Below are 14,862 nucleotides of genomic sequence, written 5' to 3'. Positions count from 1 at the left end.
AAGATAGGAGGCTGTGCTATTGGAACATGTGTCTTTGTGAAATTAATGTAACCGATGTCTTAAACCTAAATATAAATATGTGGACATACTTTTAAAAATTAGTTACATTTGTCCTAGCTTTTCATAATAAAACGTGAAACCTGGGTATTAGTATATATGACTTTATTCACAGAGAAACCTGTGTGTTTAGCAAGATCTGCTGGCTGCCCTTTGTGTAGGTGTCTGAAAACATAGGCCTTTCAGGATAATAAGAGGGGACAAAATTTAGGGTTTTTTTAAAGATAGAGGCAGCACCTTTGCAATTGTAAATATTATGTACTGCCATGGCAAGTAAAAATGAAAGTGGATAGATACGGAAATACACACAAAGTGAATTTTGCTAAAACAAATTAATGGCACTTAAGACATTTCTGTTCTAAAAGGCTTATTCTTAAGGCTTTTCTATTCTAAAAATTTGCCATGTTTTAATTGAATATTAGATTTTGTAAATGTGGTTTATTTGTCACGTGGATGAAATATCAGGAAATAACTCACTGCTCAGTGGAAACTCTCATGGCTGTTGTTTTTTGTTGTGTTGTTTCAGGATTGGAGGTTTTAAAGCAGGAAACAGCAGTTGTTGAAAACGTCCCCATTTTGGGACTTTATCAGATTCCAGCTGAGGGTGGAGGCCGGATTGTACTGTATGGGGACTCCAATTGCTTGGATGACAGTCACCGACAGAAGGGTAGGAAAAACGCGGATGGGCTTTGTGACTTCGGCACTCAGATCCTTTCTTCCCTTTGTCTCTGGAAAGGCGCCCGTGAGATGCTGGCAGATCAGCCGACATCTGTTCACTTGAGCCAGGCTCAGCTGGAGACGTTGCAGTCGCTTTGATTGCTTGGAATATTTTGATAGGTGTCTGAGTCTGCACACATTTAATAAGCAAAACAAAGCTACTTGTTCGGGCCATGATGCCTCTTCTCCATCTTCACCTTCCTGAGGCCAGCGAGGCGGGATCCCGCGTTCTGGTGGAGAGCCCCTTCCCTGACTTCCTTGGGGCCTGCCCCTCCCAGGCTTCCTACCCCGTGCTGCCTGTACTTTGTGGGCACTGCCACGAGGGGGCGCCCTTCTCTGGTCTGACTCACTCTTTTACTGGAGGGCTGGCTCTTGGCTGTCCTTCCAGACCTGGAATTCGGGCTTTTCTTAGCCTTTATCAGTGAAGAGCGTTTGTTATCTTGAGGCGTGAAGGGGAGGCAAATGGGCATACCAGTCCTCTTCCCTCCGCGTCTTTGTCAGTCTCTCGATGCATCCTTTGGATTTGGGGGCTTGAGGTTGGGCACAGACTATTTTTCTCATTTTGTAAAGGGGAGAAAGAATGGTAAAAGTGCTCCATGTTTTTACCTGGTGAGACGATAATGACACCAGGACTGAAAGGCAACCTTCTAATGCGCTGTGACCACTGGGGAACTCGAGGCACAGGGCGGGTGGTGAGTGACAAGAATGAGGCCCTAACAGCGTGCACTGAGAGGTGTGTGTGTGCCCCTCCGTTTCAGGCTGAAGTTGACTACATTCCTGGCATTTATGTCAATCCCTAGACTGGGATGGGTCTTTTTAAAAATCAAAAATGGGCCGGGCGCGGTGGCTCACGCCTGTGATCCCAGCACTGTGGTAGGCCGAGGTGAGTGGGTCACAAGGTCAGGAGTTCATGACCAGCCTGGCCAGCACAGTGAAACCGCGTCTCTACTAAAAATACAAAAATTAGCCAGGCATGGTGGCGTGTGCCTGTAGTCCCAGCTGCTTGGGAGGCTGAGGTGGGAGAGTTGCTTGAACCCGGGAGGCAGAGGTTGCAGTGAGCCAAGATCGTGCCACTGCACTCCAGCCTGGGTGACAGAGCAAGACACTGTTTTAAAAAATAATAATAAAATAAAATTAAAATTAAAAGTGAGGGTTAAAGTCACAGTTAAAGGAGGTTAATGTTTTATTTCCACCGAGATTTTAAGACCTGAGATCTCCTGCTAAGAGTCTTTATTAAATTGTAAATGCCCGAGAGGGTCGTCCTAGGCCTTACATTTAAAACGGCAGCTTTTTTAATCTTTCAGGGGCATTAAGCACTTGACCAGAAGTGCCCTTTAATGAGAGGAAAGTACTTAATGGCATTTTTCTCACACGGATCTTGTCTAGTCCAGGTTGATGTTAGTGGAACTTGAAGGGGCAGACACAGGAGAAACAAGATGGAAACCGAAGCTCCAGGTTTCAATACCAGGTTGCGCCTTCCCTCTCAGAAAGGATCCTTTGTGAACGGGGCTGTTGCTAGCCCAGTGCCTCGACTCTGAGGTGTCCCTGAAAACAAATTGCCCTTTCTCTGCTGTCACACTTCCAGTGGTCAGGGCCCTGCCGACTCGAAGCCCAGCTCAAGTGAACAGATGCTGCATGGGTGTTGAGCCTTGCCTCCACCCCCTGGGGTGTCAGTACAGTTCCTTCTCCCCAGGAGAGCCTCTGGGACGCAGCAGGAGCCATGGCCCTCCGTTCTCCTCTCCCTGTTGCCCCTGAGACCCCGCTCTCAGGCCCTTCTTTTCTCAATGGGTGTCACATGGTCTCACTGTCTCTGAATGAGCTCCATTCTGCCCCCGTCCATGAGGAGCTGAGTGTGGCACTCAAGCAGTTGGTGCAGCCTGGTGGACAGTGGTGCTAACCACCTGGAGCCCTGGGGCACTGGGAGTGGAGCCCTGGTCAGGTCATGGCTGTGTGTGCTTATCTGGCTGGGCTGGGCCACTGAGAATGCATGTCTTATGAGAATAGGGGAATCTGGAACGTGTTGGATTTACTTTGACCTAAACTCGTGACTTCTGAACTCCCATTTCCCCCACTTTTGGGGACTAACTTAAAAAAAAAAATTCCTTTAGAGATTTCTTCTTAAAAGCTAAATTCCGGGCCACGTGTGGTGGCTCACACCTATAATCCCAGCACTTTGGGAGGCTGAGGCAAGAAGATCACTTGAGCCCAGGAGTTTGAGACCAGCCAGATCCATTTCTGCAAAAAATAAAAAATTAGCCAGGCATGGTGTCATGTGCCTTCAGTCTCAGCTACTTGGGAGGCTGAGGCAGGAGGATCACTTGAGCCCAGGAGCTCAAGGCTGCAGTGAGCTATGATTGCGCCACTGCACTGGGTGACAAGAGCGTGACTGTGTCTGGAAAAAAAAAAAAAAGGAATTCCTAAACAGGCTTGTTGACTTCGCAGACTGCTTTTGGCTTCTGGATGCCCTCCTCCAGTACACGTCATATGGGGTGACACCGCCTAGCCTCAGTCACTCTGGGAACCGCCAGCGCCCTCCCAGTGGAGCAGGCTCAGTCACTCCAGAGAGGATGGAAGGTGAGTGGATGGGCAGGATGCCTTGGGGAGGGAATTGGATCCAGCTGAACATGACGCTATTTCAGCCAGTGGCTGTGCCTGCCAGCAAGTGGGGCCAGTTTGTGTGCGCCGCTGAGCAGTTTTCGTAATGGCTGCAGGTAGACCAGCACTCGGCGGCTCTAACCTGCCGAGAGGCCATCCTTAGTCCCCAGAGGGCCATGATCGAGGACCCAGTGTGCAGCTGCTTTCCCACGTGCACCCCGACCCTCACACCCCTCTGAGTGTGTTTACCGTCCCGCTCCCACAGGTGAGGACAGTGGCTCCTACAGATCTTCAGGAAGAATCACCAACATTCTAGAGCACTTGCTAGGTCCCAGGCAGCAGGCTGGGATGCTCCCATGGATTACCTCACTGTCCCCTCTCAGTAATCCTGTGAAAATAGATATTATTATTCTCAGTTTCCAGATGAGGAAATGAGAGCTGAGAGAAATTAGATAACTGCCTGAGATCGCCTGGGCGGTATGTGGTGGTGGAGCCTCAACCCGCCTCTGGGGCCTGTGCTGGTGCCGTGGGGCCCCCAGCTGCTTGGCACTTAGTGGGGTGGGTATCAGTGCCTGTAAGTCCCTGGTGTGCTGGTCCTTACAGCGCTGCCCGTAGAAGGCTCATGGGAGCCAGAGGCGTCATTTAAAATTTTCCAGGAGCTGCGTTTAAAAAGTAAAAAGAAACACAGATGAAACTATTTTAATAATATACTTGAGCCCAAGACATGAAGAATATTAGAATTTAAACACGTGATACCTTATTTCAGTTGCTCAATAGCTACATGTGGTTGGCACAATGGTGCAGATCTAAGAAATAGAAAGAATTTTGAAAATGCAGAGTGGTTTTTTATTTGGCCAGAGAATTAAATATTTTAGAAGAGAAGTATTTTTTCCATGAAACCGGTCTGTAGCTTAGATTTCGCAGGTGTAGCCTTGCGTGTGTCAGTGGTGGTCAGCAAAGTTTGACCAGCCAGTGCTGTGCACACATCTGCCCATCTTCAAGGGAACGGTTCTGATTTTCTCACCCACCTTCAGCAGTGGAAACACACATTGTCCGGGAGGAACCAATCAGGCGTGGCTCCTGCAGCTCATGGAGGATAGCTTAATAGAGCACAGGGGCTCTGTGCTGTGTTGTGGGAAAGCAGACAAACTCATAATAAGGCCCTCCTTTTTCCTTTGCATTTTAGTAATAGAGATGATTTTCTTTTTTGTTGATGTTGCTGCTAACCACAGGAAACCATCTTCATCGGTACTCCAAGGTTCTGGAGGCCCATTTGGGAGACCCAAAACCTCGGCCTCTGCCAGCCTGTCCACACTTGTCTTGGGCCAAGCCACAGCCTTTAAACGAGACGGCGCCCAGGTTAGTGTCCGCCTGTGCCCTTCCACTCTTTCCACGGGGCTTGTGAGTCATTGCTTTTCTTATAGGAGAAAATGGAATTTTACTGACATCACTATCGAATCGTCAGATCTTCAAGCTTGTCATTTGCGACAGTTATTTAGTGAACCTCGTATTGGCCTTTGGAAATAGGCTCTTTGGTGGTATCCTGCATAAGAAGTGCTTTGGATAATTAGCATTTTGTTACATTTGGTTAATTCTTTTTTAAAAAGCTGTGATCCAACAGAGTGATTTCATGGGAGCTGGAGCTCTGAGTCCTGTGGTTGGGGAGTTGAGAGCTGCCGGCTGCAGTGTGTTCCCTGTTTCAGACATTGATGATAAGATACAGATAGTTCCCTTCTTCTGTCATCCCCGGGGGCCGCGGTTGCAGCCTGTCCAAGAAGAGCATGCTTCTGTGTCATTACTTCCTGTGCTGACTGTGACTGGGGGTGAAAGCACCCGCCTCCGATGGCAGGCTCTGACCTCTGCTGCTGTCTCCACACTCCTGTGTGCAGTGCCGCCTGGATCCCTTCTCCAGCTCACTGTCTAACTCGGCTTCTTCATTTGCATCGTTTCCTTTCCGTACCCAGTGTTTGAGGTGGACCTGCTGTTTCCCTCTGTGGCTAGGACCAGCTCGGCATGGCTGGTCCCCTTTTTCTCCAGATCCCACCCCCTTACTTTTTCTGTGACGTCCCTGGCCTGAACAGGACAATATAAGAAGAAAGGGGGAGCTTCTCCTAAGAAAGGGGATGAAGCCAGGGACAGCTGTCAGAGCTGTGCCCCTGGCCGGGCAGGCACACCTCCTACCCCATCAAGCAGGAGTCTTGCCCTCCGAGGCCCCCTGGCCGCCTGGTACCCGGCCCCTCTCCCCAGCCCCTCAGGCAGGAGGCTACCCTCTTGACAGGCCCCCTGCCTGCCTTCTTTTCCTCCAGTGATGGTATGGGGCCAGGGACAGCAGCCACCTTCTGTCCTGTAAGGCGAAGAGGAGAGTGCCCGTGTGAAGGTGGCGAGGCTGCCTTCCGCCTTTACTCCTCATCATAAACCGAAAGTGTCAAACACACCACGCACTGACCATATGTCTTCATTTCGAATATGCTTAATAGAACACAGGAAAATGGTAGAATCATCACATTGTCTCATCAGTAGCTTTCTTCCTGAACCTTAATCACTGGGTACTTTTCCATTCCAGTTCACATCTCATCATTTAAAAATTTCTGATAAGTTTCCATTTTTGCATCTTATTTATTTATAACCTTCTATTAGCCTAGCATTCAAACCAGCGTTTATATTCCAGCCATGGTCAGCAATTCATACTCAGTGAACAGTGTTAGCTGAAGTTCCAGAAACCCAATTATTCTCCACAGTGTTGTTCAGGACTTGAAGCAGATAACAATATCCTTTCTATCCTTGGCTGTCTACCTGTTCACATCAAATAATCCATCACATGCTGCACCGGCCCATCCAGCATGTTGATAATGGACAGCTCCTGGAATTCGATTTTCACAATCACTCAGTAATTCCTTCTTCTCAGTACGCTGCTGGGTTTTACATTTATCTTGCTTTTCACATCTTGTTGAAAATTATTCTCGGTCCCCAGAGACCTAGATCGACGCATATTCTGAGTCTCCAGAAGAGATTTGAGACCAGGAGACAGCTCCAGATGCTGTCAGCCCAGTGCTGGGGGCAGGTTTCCATCTGTGAAGTGGAGAGGCGCTTTGAGCTTCTTTGTTGGCATCAGGTGCCCATACCTAGGGCAGCTGTGGATGTGTCAGCGTCCTCCCTAAGAGGAACCCCTGCTCCGGTGGCTCCTCAGTCCTTCCGTCAGTATGCTGTAAAGCAGCCACATGGTAATGGGTGTGGACTGTTACCATGACTGCTCCACTAGAAAGTGCCATCACCAAAGAATGAGATTCTGGAACAGGATATCACTGTTAGAATGGAAATATAGCCCATATATATTCAGCTACAAAGTCATAAAGCCTAAATGTCATTGATTCCGTAACTTAACACTGTCAGTTTAACTTTCAGACTGATTAAGCCTGAAGTGTAAAATTAAATCCTATAAAATAGGGCGGGTTATAATGAGTGCTCATTGGCATTCAGGCAGTTGCCGAGCTGGGAGTATCGAGTGGGAGTCGTCTCTTGCCTGCCTAGGGAACCTCGACTCAGACCAGCCCTTGCCCGCCAGCTTGGCGTTGACTTTCAGCCTAATTGCTGATAGGACTGGACGTCTTTGCTTTCACTTGCCCAAAGTGAAAGAGACAGGCCGCCAGTTTCCAAATGAATAAATAACAGAAAAATAGAGAAATTTTAATTTGCAAACTTACTGTATTCTTCCCCCTCACTTAAGCCAGAGTAGTGTTTTTCCCATCGCGCTCTCCGCTCTAGCTCCGGTGTCCTCCCAAGCTCTGTGCTGCTGTTGCCAGCGTATCAACCTCTCTCTGTTCTTCGGGTCTAAGTTGTATTGGCCTGAACGAGTTTTTCAGATCCCAGAGTTAATAATGATACTGTGCACCACAGAGTGCAGAAAGCGCACACGTTCATTTGATCGTCCCCCGCCTGCAGGCAAGGCAGATGGGGACCCCACGTTTTGCTGCTCAGACTCTCTCCCACTGTTGGTTCCTTGTATGTTTCGTATTCTCCCTGGAGACAGTGGTTTCTTCAGAGACAAAGATGCTGTCTGGTTCCCGGCACCAGTTTGCCCACTTCCTTATATGCAGTGGTTGTGGAGTCACCGTTGCCTCCGAGTGCTTCAGGCCTTAGGGAGAGGACCTCGATAGCACCAGGCTCAGGTCCACTCAGCAGGCTTCAGCTCCTCCCCCCGACAGGCTCCTTCCAGGGCCTCGCTTGGAGTGTCCTCCCGAGGCGCTTGGTCATGTTTAGCTTTATGCAAAAACAGGCTCCTGCTGGTCATATTGTAAACTCAGTAGAATCTCATGAACAGGGACTTGATTTTGATCTTTCTCTCTCGGGACGTGGAAACGGCCACCACAGTTGCTGTCAGTGGCATTTAGGTGGCCGTGGACGCAAATAGCATTTCACATCTCCCCGTAGATCACTTGCTCTGTCTTGAGTTTCAGTTGAACTTCCTAGACTAGTACCTAGACTAGTACAATGGCTTATTTTTATTTTGTTTTAATCCATTTTCCTGAAGTAACCTTTGGAAACATCAGAAGCTACTCTCCATCGACCTGGACAAGGTGGTGTTACCCAACTTTCGATCGAATCGCCCTCAAGTGAGGCCCTTGTCCCCTGGAGAGAGTGGCGCCTGGGACATTCCTGGAGGTGAGTTCTCGGCTGCTTTGTGATTGTGCTCAGCCATCCTGTATTTTGTTCAAAGGAGTCTCCCTCCCTCCCCCAGGAGGCGGGCCAGACTTTCCCTGTCTCTGCCTTCCTGGGAGCTGTGGTGGCCTTGGCTCTTGGCTTCTTTTGTGGCGCAAACTAGCATGAACAAGGGCAGCCCTGAGAGATTAAGAGATGGTTGTTTCCCTTAGAAAATGCTACCTAGATTTTCACATTTGAATTTATTTTACAATGGCTGGGTGATCTACTTAAACATGTTCAAAGTAACTTGCACGCTCTTTATGAAAGTTCTGCCAGCCACCTATTATGTCCCTTACAGGATGCCTGTCTGCTGGTTTGGGTCCCAGCCAATGGCAGCAGCCGCCCTGGCTCCCAGCCCTCAGCCCAGAAGGCCCCTTCAGTTCTCTGCCCTGCCCCCCTGGGAGGGACTTGACTGAGCTGGGGGTGTGTCCCTTAGGTGGTCTCATCCTGTCTGTCTCTCCGGGCATCCTGACTGGCTACATAGACTGCCTAGGGCAGGTTCTTCTCCACTACCCAAGGCAATTGGTACCAGGCCTTTCCAGCCGAGCCTGGGCAGTTCTTTTGCTCTAGCGTCCCCTGTACTCTTCCAAAGAGTTTACAGCTACCAAGAGGAGTTTCTCTGGGTTCCAGGAATTGTCCAGAAATGGGATCAGGAAGGGGCACCCCTGTCTGTGCAGTCCAGCCCTGGACACCGCGTGGTGGTGCCAGGGTCCTGAGGGCCTTGCGCATAGGTCATGGGGTGCGCTGAAGGTAAATTCCAGAGCCCTTGGCCTTGCCCAGTCGTATTGACTGAACCAGGGTCCTCTGATGGCCTCTCCTGGCTTTCAGCCACACGTCCCCTCCATGAAGGGCTTTCCCAGAGGTGGGGCACTGCCAGCGGTGCTTCTTCCACCACGCCCCCTTTCTCCTCCTCCCACTCAGCTGGAACCACAGGCCCCTCCTTCTCCCCTGGATAGAGACGTGCCCATTTTCCCTTGTGTTTAGAGAAACACAGAGCGCCTCTGGGCCTCCCTTCGGTAGGTTGTGACAGAAGCATAGCTGGGCCTGATCATCCGTCTGCGAGGATCCCAGGGAGGAAGGGCAGCAGAGATCCACCGAGCCTCCACCCCACAGGAAGTGGCTGCTCTTTGCTCTCATCCACTCTTTATTAATAGCCTGGGTTACTTTAGCTAAGGCTTAAAAATGATGTACGCCCTGCAAGCCCAGCTAGTGAAATTAGCTCGCATTTAGTTTCTGATGAATCCAGCTGTCATAGAAAAAGGCCGTCATGGTATCTCTGTGGCGTTCCTGCCTGTTCAACCGGCTATCCTCTTACAGGGATCATGCCTGGCCGCTACAACCAGGAGGTGGGCCAGACCATTCCTGTCTTTGCCTTCCTGGGAGCCATGGTGGTCCTGGCCTTCTTTGTGGTACAAATCAACAAGGCCAAGAGCAGGCCGAAGCGGAGGAAGCCCAGGGTGAAGCGCCCGCAGCTCATGCAGCAGGTTCACCCGCCAAAGACCCCTTCGGTGTGACCGGCAGCCTGGCTGAGCGTGAGGGCCAGAGAGAGCCTTCATGGACGGCGCTGGTGGGTGAGCCGAGCTGTGGTGGTGGCTGGTTTAAAAGGGATCCAGTTTCCAGCTGCAGGTTTGTTAGAGTCTGTTCTACGTGGGCCTGCCCTCCTGTGATGGGCAGAGGCTCCTGGTACATCGAGAAGAATCCTGTGGGTCCCGTCAGGAGGGACTTAGTGGCTCTGCCGCCAGTGAGACTTCCCGCCGGCAGCTGTGCGCACCAAAGACTCGGGAGAACTGGAAAGGCCGTCTGGGGTCTTCTGACTGCAGGGGAAGGATGTACTTCCCAAACAAATGATACAACCCTGACCAAGCTAAAATACGCTTGTTAAAGGCTATTTTCTATATTTATTGTTGGGAAAAGTCACTTTAAAGACTTGTGCTATTTGGAAGCAAAGCTATTTTTTTTGTCAGTGGAATGCAGTTTTTTTACTATTCCATCATGAGGAACAACATAGATTCCGTGATCTTTTTAATGACAGTACAGACTGAGATTTGAAGGAAACATGCACAAATCTGTGAAACATAGACCTTCGCTTTATTTTTGTAAGTATCACCTGCCACCATGTTTTGTAATTTGAGGTCTTGATTTCACCATTGTCGGTGAAGAAAATTTTCAATAAATATGTATTACCCGTCTGAAGCTTAAAGATACTGTGTAACGGACTCTTTCCACTTGTCCCATTTCTCTTTGATGACGGTCTGGAATGGGTTCTGAATCAACCTGCTAATTTTGTGTTCACTGAGACGTAATTCACATAACATTCTCCACTTTATAGTGTAGAGCGCAGTGGTTTTTGGTGTATTCACAAGGCTGTGCAGGTTGCGGAACATTTCCATCACCCTAGAGAAAAACCCCACTCCCACCAGCAGTCACCCGCGTTCATCACCTGCCCCTAGGCTGCCGGCGGCCGGGCTGCTCTGTGGATCGGCCTGTTCTGGACATGTCCTTTCAGTGGGATCGCACAGTACGATTGGGTCCTTGGCGTTCAACTCTTTTCACTCAGTGTCGTGTTTTCAGGGTTCATTGACCAGCGCTGTAGCAGGTATCAAGACTCATTCCTGCTTGTGGCTGAGCAGTGTCCTGTGGTGTGGCTAGACCAGTTGTGTTTCTGTCTTCCTCAGCTGGTGGACGTTTGTGGTGGTCCCAGTTTTTGGCTGTTGGGAACAGCACTGCTCTGAGTATTTGGGTATGGGGTTTGTGCGACGTTTTTTTGTTTGTTTGTTTGTTTGTTTTCTGTTGGGAGTGTACCTATGTGTGAAATACCGCTTTGTGTTTAAGTTTTTGAGGAGTTGCCAGACTTTTTTCCTAAAGCCGCTGCACCATCTTGCATTCCTGCCAGCAGCGTGCAAGAGCCCCCCTTTCTCCACATCCTCGTCAGTACCTGCCGTTCCCCGTCTTACAAATGCTAGCCATCCTGGTGGGTGTGCAGCGCTGTCTCACTGCAGCTTTCACTTGCACCTCCCTGAAGACTCACGACGTTGAGTGTCTTTTCATGTGTCTGTTGCCCGTTTGTCTGTCGTCTTTGGAGAAATGTCTGTTCAGAGCCTCTGTCCATATTTTACTTGGGTTGTCTTTTTATTGAATTGTAGGAGTTCTTAGGCGAGTCCCTTATCAGTGATGGAACTTGCAGATATTGTCTCTTGTCCTTTGGGCTGTCCTTTCACTCTCTTGATGCCATCCTTTGAAATAGAAAAGGTTTTCATCTTGAAGTCCATTTTTTCTGTTTTTTTTTTCCTTCGGTTGCTTGTGCATTAGGGGTCATGTTGGAGAAAGCATTGCCTGATCCCAGGCAGCCTGTTAATCGTTGATCCCCACCTGAACAGGGTGTTGTATGCTGACTGGCTGAGCACCAGCCCGCACAGCAAAGGCGAGGGTGACTGGGAAGGAGGGCAGAGGCCGTGCGGGGACTGATAAGGGTGCTGCTGAGGTCATGGGCAGAAAACATCTCGGCCCACGCAGGGGAGTAGCCGCTGGGTCGACTGTCCCTTGCAATTCTTTTCGTCCCCGGCAGGTCACGTGCTCACCTTGCGGCTCTCACTGCACTCTGCCCACATTGCTTCGAGAATCCGAATGTGTTGCTGAGGTCCCGTGAGGCATTCGTTCCTGTCCCAAGGGTGTAGGGCCTCACAAGCAGCCCGAGGGCTGCAAGCATCTGCCACTCAGGAGCCCTGCTGTCCTTAGCAGGTGGCTGTGGCTCTGAGCCGCTCTCCTTACCCACATGGGGGTCTTGCATGCTGTTGGCTCTGGAGCCTCTCGTCTCACAGGTCTCTACAGGTGCAGGCCACTCACCGTCCGGTGCTCAGGACCATAAAGGACAGGGTTATGTTAAAGGTTTTGCCTCAAACCAGAAGGCGAGGACCTTTCTGTCCAGTTGCCGGAATGATGTCGTGAGGAACTGTGTGCCCAGGCATGCTGTGCTAGTTACAACATGTGTTTTTGTTTCATTCCCCACACACTGTAAGGTGGGCATCACTGGGCCCATCACACAGGTGAAACAGAAGCCCGGGAATCACTCATCCCCTTGCCCAGTCATACAACTAGTAGCCAAGGCAGAATTTGAACTCATGTTGCCCTCAGTCCCAAAACCTGTGTACTTAACCCTTGTTCTCTCCTGCTGGTGTCTGTGTGATGTCCCATGTCTGTCTGTCTCTCTCTAAAGGGACAGTGACACACCAGGAGGATACCCAGATGCTGGGGGGCCTTGGGACAGAGTCTGGGAGGATTGAGTGAAGGAGCAGGTGAGGGTGAGCCTGGAGAGAGAACGCCCTGGTGGAGAGTTTATGTAGAAAGGGAATTAGGTCTCCGGGAGGAACCGGATCCATGTGGTCTGCTGAGATGGCTGAGTCTGGCATTCAGATGTGCCACCCAACAGAAGAGGCCCTGGAGGGACGCCCCCTTTGCTGGGTGGCAGCCGTGGGATTCCGGGGTCTGCCTTGGAGGTCTTGGAGAGGATGTCATGGCCCTGGCCCTAGACTCAAGCTGCCTGGGTCCAGTTCAGCCCGGCCACTCCTGCTGTGGGCCCTAGCCAGGGGCCTTCACTCCACCGACTGCTGTGTGTTTGGTACATGGTGTCACCCAGGCCATGTGCTTAGCCATGTGCCTGACAGCCAGCGCCGGTGTCAGCCATTACAGGGACACACGCGCCTGGAGGTTGAGGCCACGTTCTGTCACCTAGGCCCACTCGTGGTCCTGGGCTGGGCCAAACCCCCCTTCGAAAGGATTCCTTTTTGCCCCTGGCACAGGCTCTCATTGTCCCAGTGAACAGCTACATCTTTTTAACAAGCCAGAAAAGGCCAGCTGGCAATGGCTCTGCCTGAAATCCCAAGACTGGGTGGCCGAAGCAGGAGGATCACTTGAGGCCAGCCTGGCCAAAGTAAGCAAGACTCTGTCTCTACAAAAAAATAACAAAAAACAAAAAAAAGACCAACCAGCCACAACCACAGATACACCTGGGGTTCACAGGGGGCCTGGGGACCGTGAGAGGGGCCAGATGTCATCCTTCGCCCTGGCTTTCTCTAGAGACTCAGGCAGTGGCCCCGATTGCAGGAGCCTTTGAGGTGAGATACAAATAGTGACTCCCCCTTTGGCCCCCTCCCCTGTATAGGACACTCAAGTCTAGATCTTTCTTTGCACACACACTTGTCTGTTCCGTGCAGAGCGTGTCCCACATATGATGGCTCCAAGGAGACCTCCCGGGAAAGCCACACACAGTAGGTGAGCCTGGCCCACAGCGACAGTCCTGGGACCTGCTGAGCGGTCGTCTCTGTGCCTCAGGCCAATGGTTCATGGGCATGATCCCGCCCAGGGCTCTCGGAGCCATTTCTCAGGAGAAAACCCAGGTCTGCCCTGGGCCTGAGCTCTGAAGCCCTCACCGCCAGGCTGCCTGCCTCCCATGGCGGGCGGAGGGTGCTGCCTACTGGAAATAACGGGAGGGTTAACATAGATTTTGATTTCACAGGACACAAAATATAGAGTCAAGGATATGCAAAAGGGTTGTCTCCCATTTTATATACAGATTAGATAGACATTTCTAGGGAAATATTGAAATTCTTCATTAAAAAAGTGGCTGGCACCACCCCCTTAATTGGATATTAACTCACGGAATAATGGTTTCATTTGCTGGTAACAAGAAGGCATTGCAGGTGAGTGTCCTAGAAATACAGATCCCTGGCCTCACCCCAGCTTGACTAGATCATCTGTTCCTTGGGAAGGGACTAGGAATCTCTCTTAAAAGCTCCCAAGAGCAAACAGCTGCTGGAACTGTGACCCAGCAGTCCCTCAGCCTATACGCAAGAGAACTGACAACAAGGTGTTCAAACAAAAATCTCTGTGGAGTTCACACCTGCACTATTCACAGTAGCCAGAAGGCGGGGCCAGCCCACACATCTAGCAGTGATGGCCACATGGACAAAGGTGGCCTCTCCATGCCATTGAACACGGCCGCAAAAAGAAACGAAGTTCTCACACATGCTCCCAAGTGGGGGAACCCCAGGAACATGCTGAGTAAAAGAAGCCAGGCACAAAAGGCCATGTCATGTGTGATGAAGTCTCCACAGTAAACAAAGTTCACAAAAACAGGGAGTCGATTCGTGGTTGCCACGAGCTAGGGGAAGGGATCTTCCTTTGGGGCTGTTGAAAATGTTCTGGAATTAGATAGTGGTGATACTGGCACAACATTGTGACTACTTAAAGCCACTGGACTGCACACTTTAAAATGGTAAGCCCCAGAATGGAGTTTAAAAAAAGTGAATTTTATGTCATGTTAACTCTTAACACGCTCCCTCCACAGGAGATTCTTGTCAACCGGCGGCCCCCTTGGGAGCCCTGGCTTAGAACCTGGGAGAGGTTCTTGTGCCCTTCCGACTCCCAGTGTCAGTGTGAACCCAAGTGGTCAGAACCCCCTGGATGAAGACCCTGCGGGCTCAGCCCTGGCACCACGTCCTCCTCCCTGCCCTCTGCCCCCAGCCCTGTGTCGGCTGCTGACCACCCCCCGCAGCACCCCCAGTGTTTCCTCCACTGGACACAGTGGCAGGAGGAGAGAGCCTAAAGGATGCTTCCTTTCCCTCCCACAGTTCACCCCTTTACTGCTTTACCCAGAGCAGGTCTTCTGACTACAGCTCTGGAGAAGCAGCCCGCAGGCGGGGACCGCGGGATGTGACAAGGCCTGTGCCCTGTGGCTGTGTTCCTGAGGGATCCAGCCTCTGCTGCTGAGCCCAGGGGGAGCCCACCAGCCTGTCCTCT

At 50.7% G+C, this 14,862-nt stretch overlaps 1 protein-coding gene across 1 annotated transcript in view; it reads left to right on the top strand.

Annotated features, from left to right (window-relative positions):
* The window catches only part of MBTPS1 (membrane bound transcription factor peptidase, site 1), a 63,543-nt gene extending 53,276 nt beyond the window's left edge, over positions 1–10,267 (top strand). The window contains exons 19-23 of the mRNA XM_003315210.7: positions 584–724; positions 3,217–3,348; positions 4,602–4,728; positions 7,898–8,028; positions 9,385–10,267. Coding sequence (XP_003315258.1) covers positions 584–724; positions 3,217–3,348; positions 4,602–4,728; positions 7,898–8,028; positions 9,385–9,581 — 728 coding nt within the window. The 3' untranslated portion in view covers positions 9,582–10,267. The remainder of the gene's footprint in view (positions 1–583; positions 725–3,216; positions 3,349–4,601; positions 4,729–7,897; positions 8,029–9,384) is intronic.
* Positions 10,268–14,862: the final 4,595 nt, after the last annotated feature.

Source organism: Pan troglodytes, chromosome 18 (genome assembly GCF_028858775.2).
Source record: "Pan troglodytes isolate AG18354 chromosome 18, NHGRI_mPanTro3-v2.0_pri, whole genome shotgun sequence".
Classification (NCBI taxonomy): domain Eukaryota; kingdom Metazoa; phylum Chordata; class Mammalia; order Primates; family Hominidae; genus Pan; species Pan troglodytes.
Note: the sequence above shows the minus strand (reverse complement) of the source record. Positions and strands in the feature narration are given on the sequence as shown.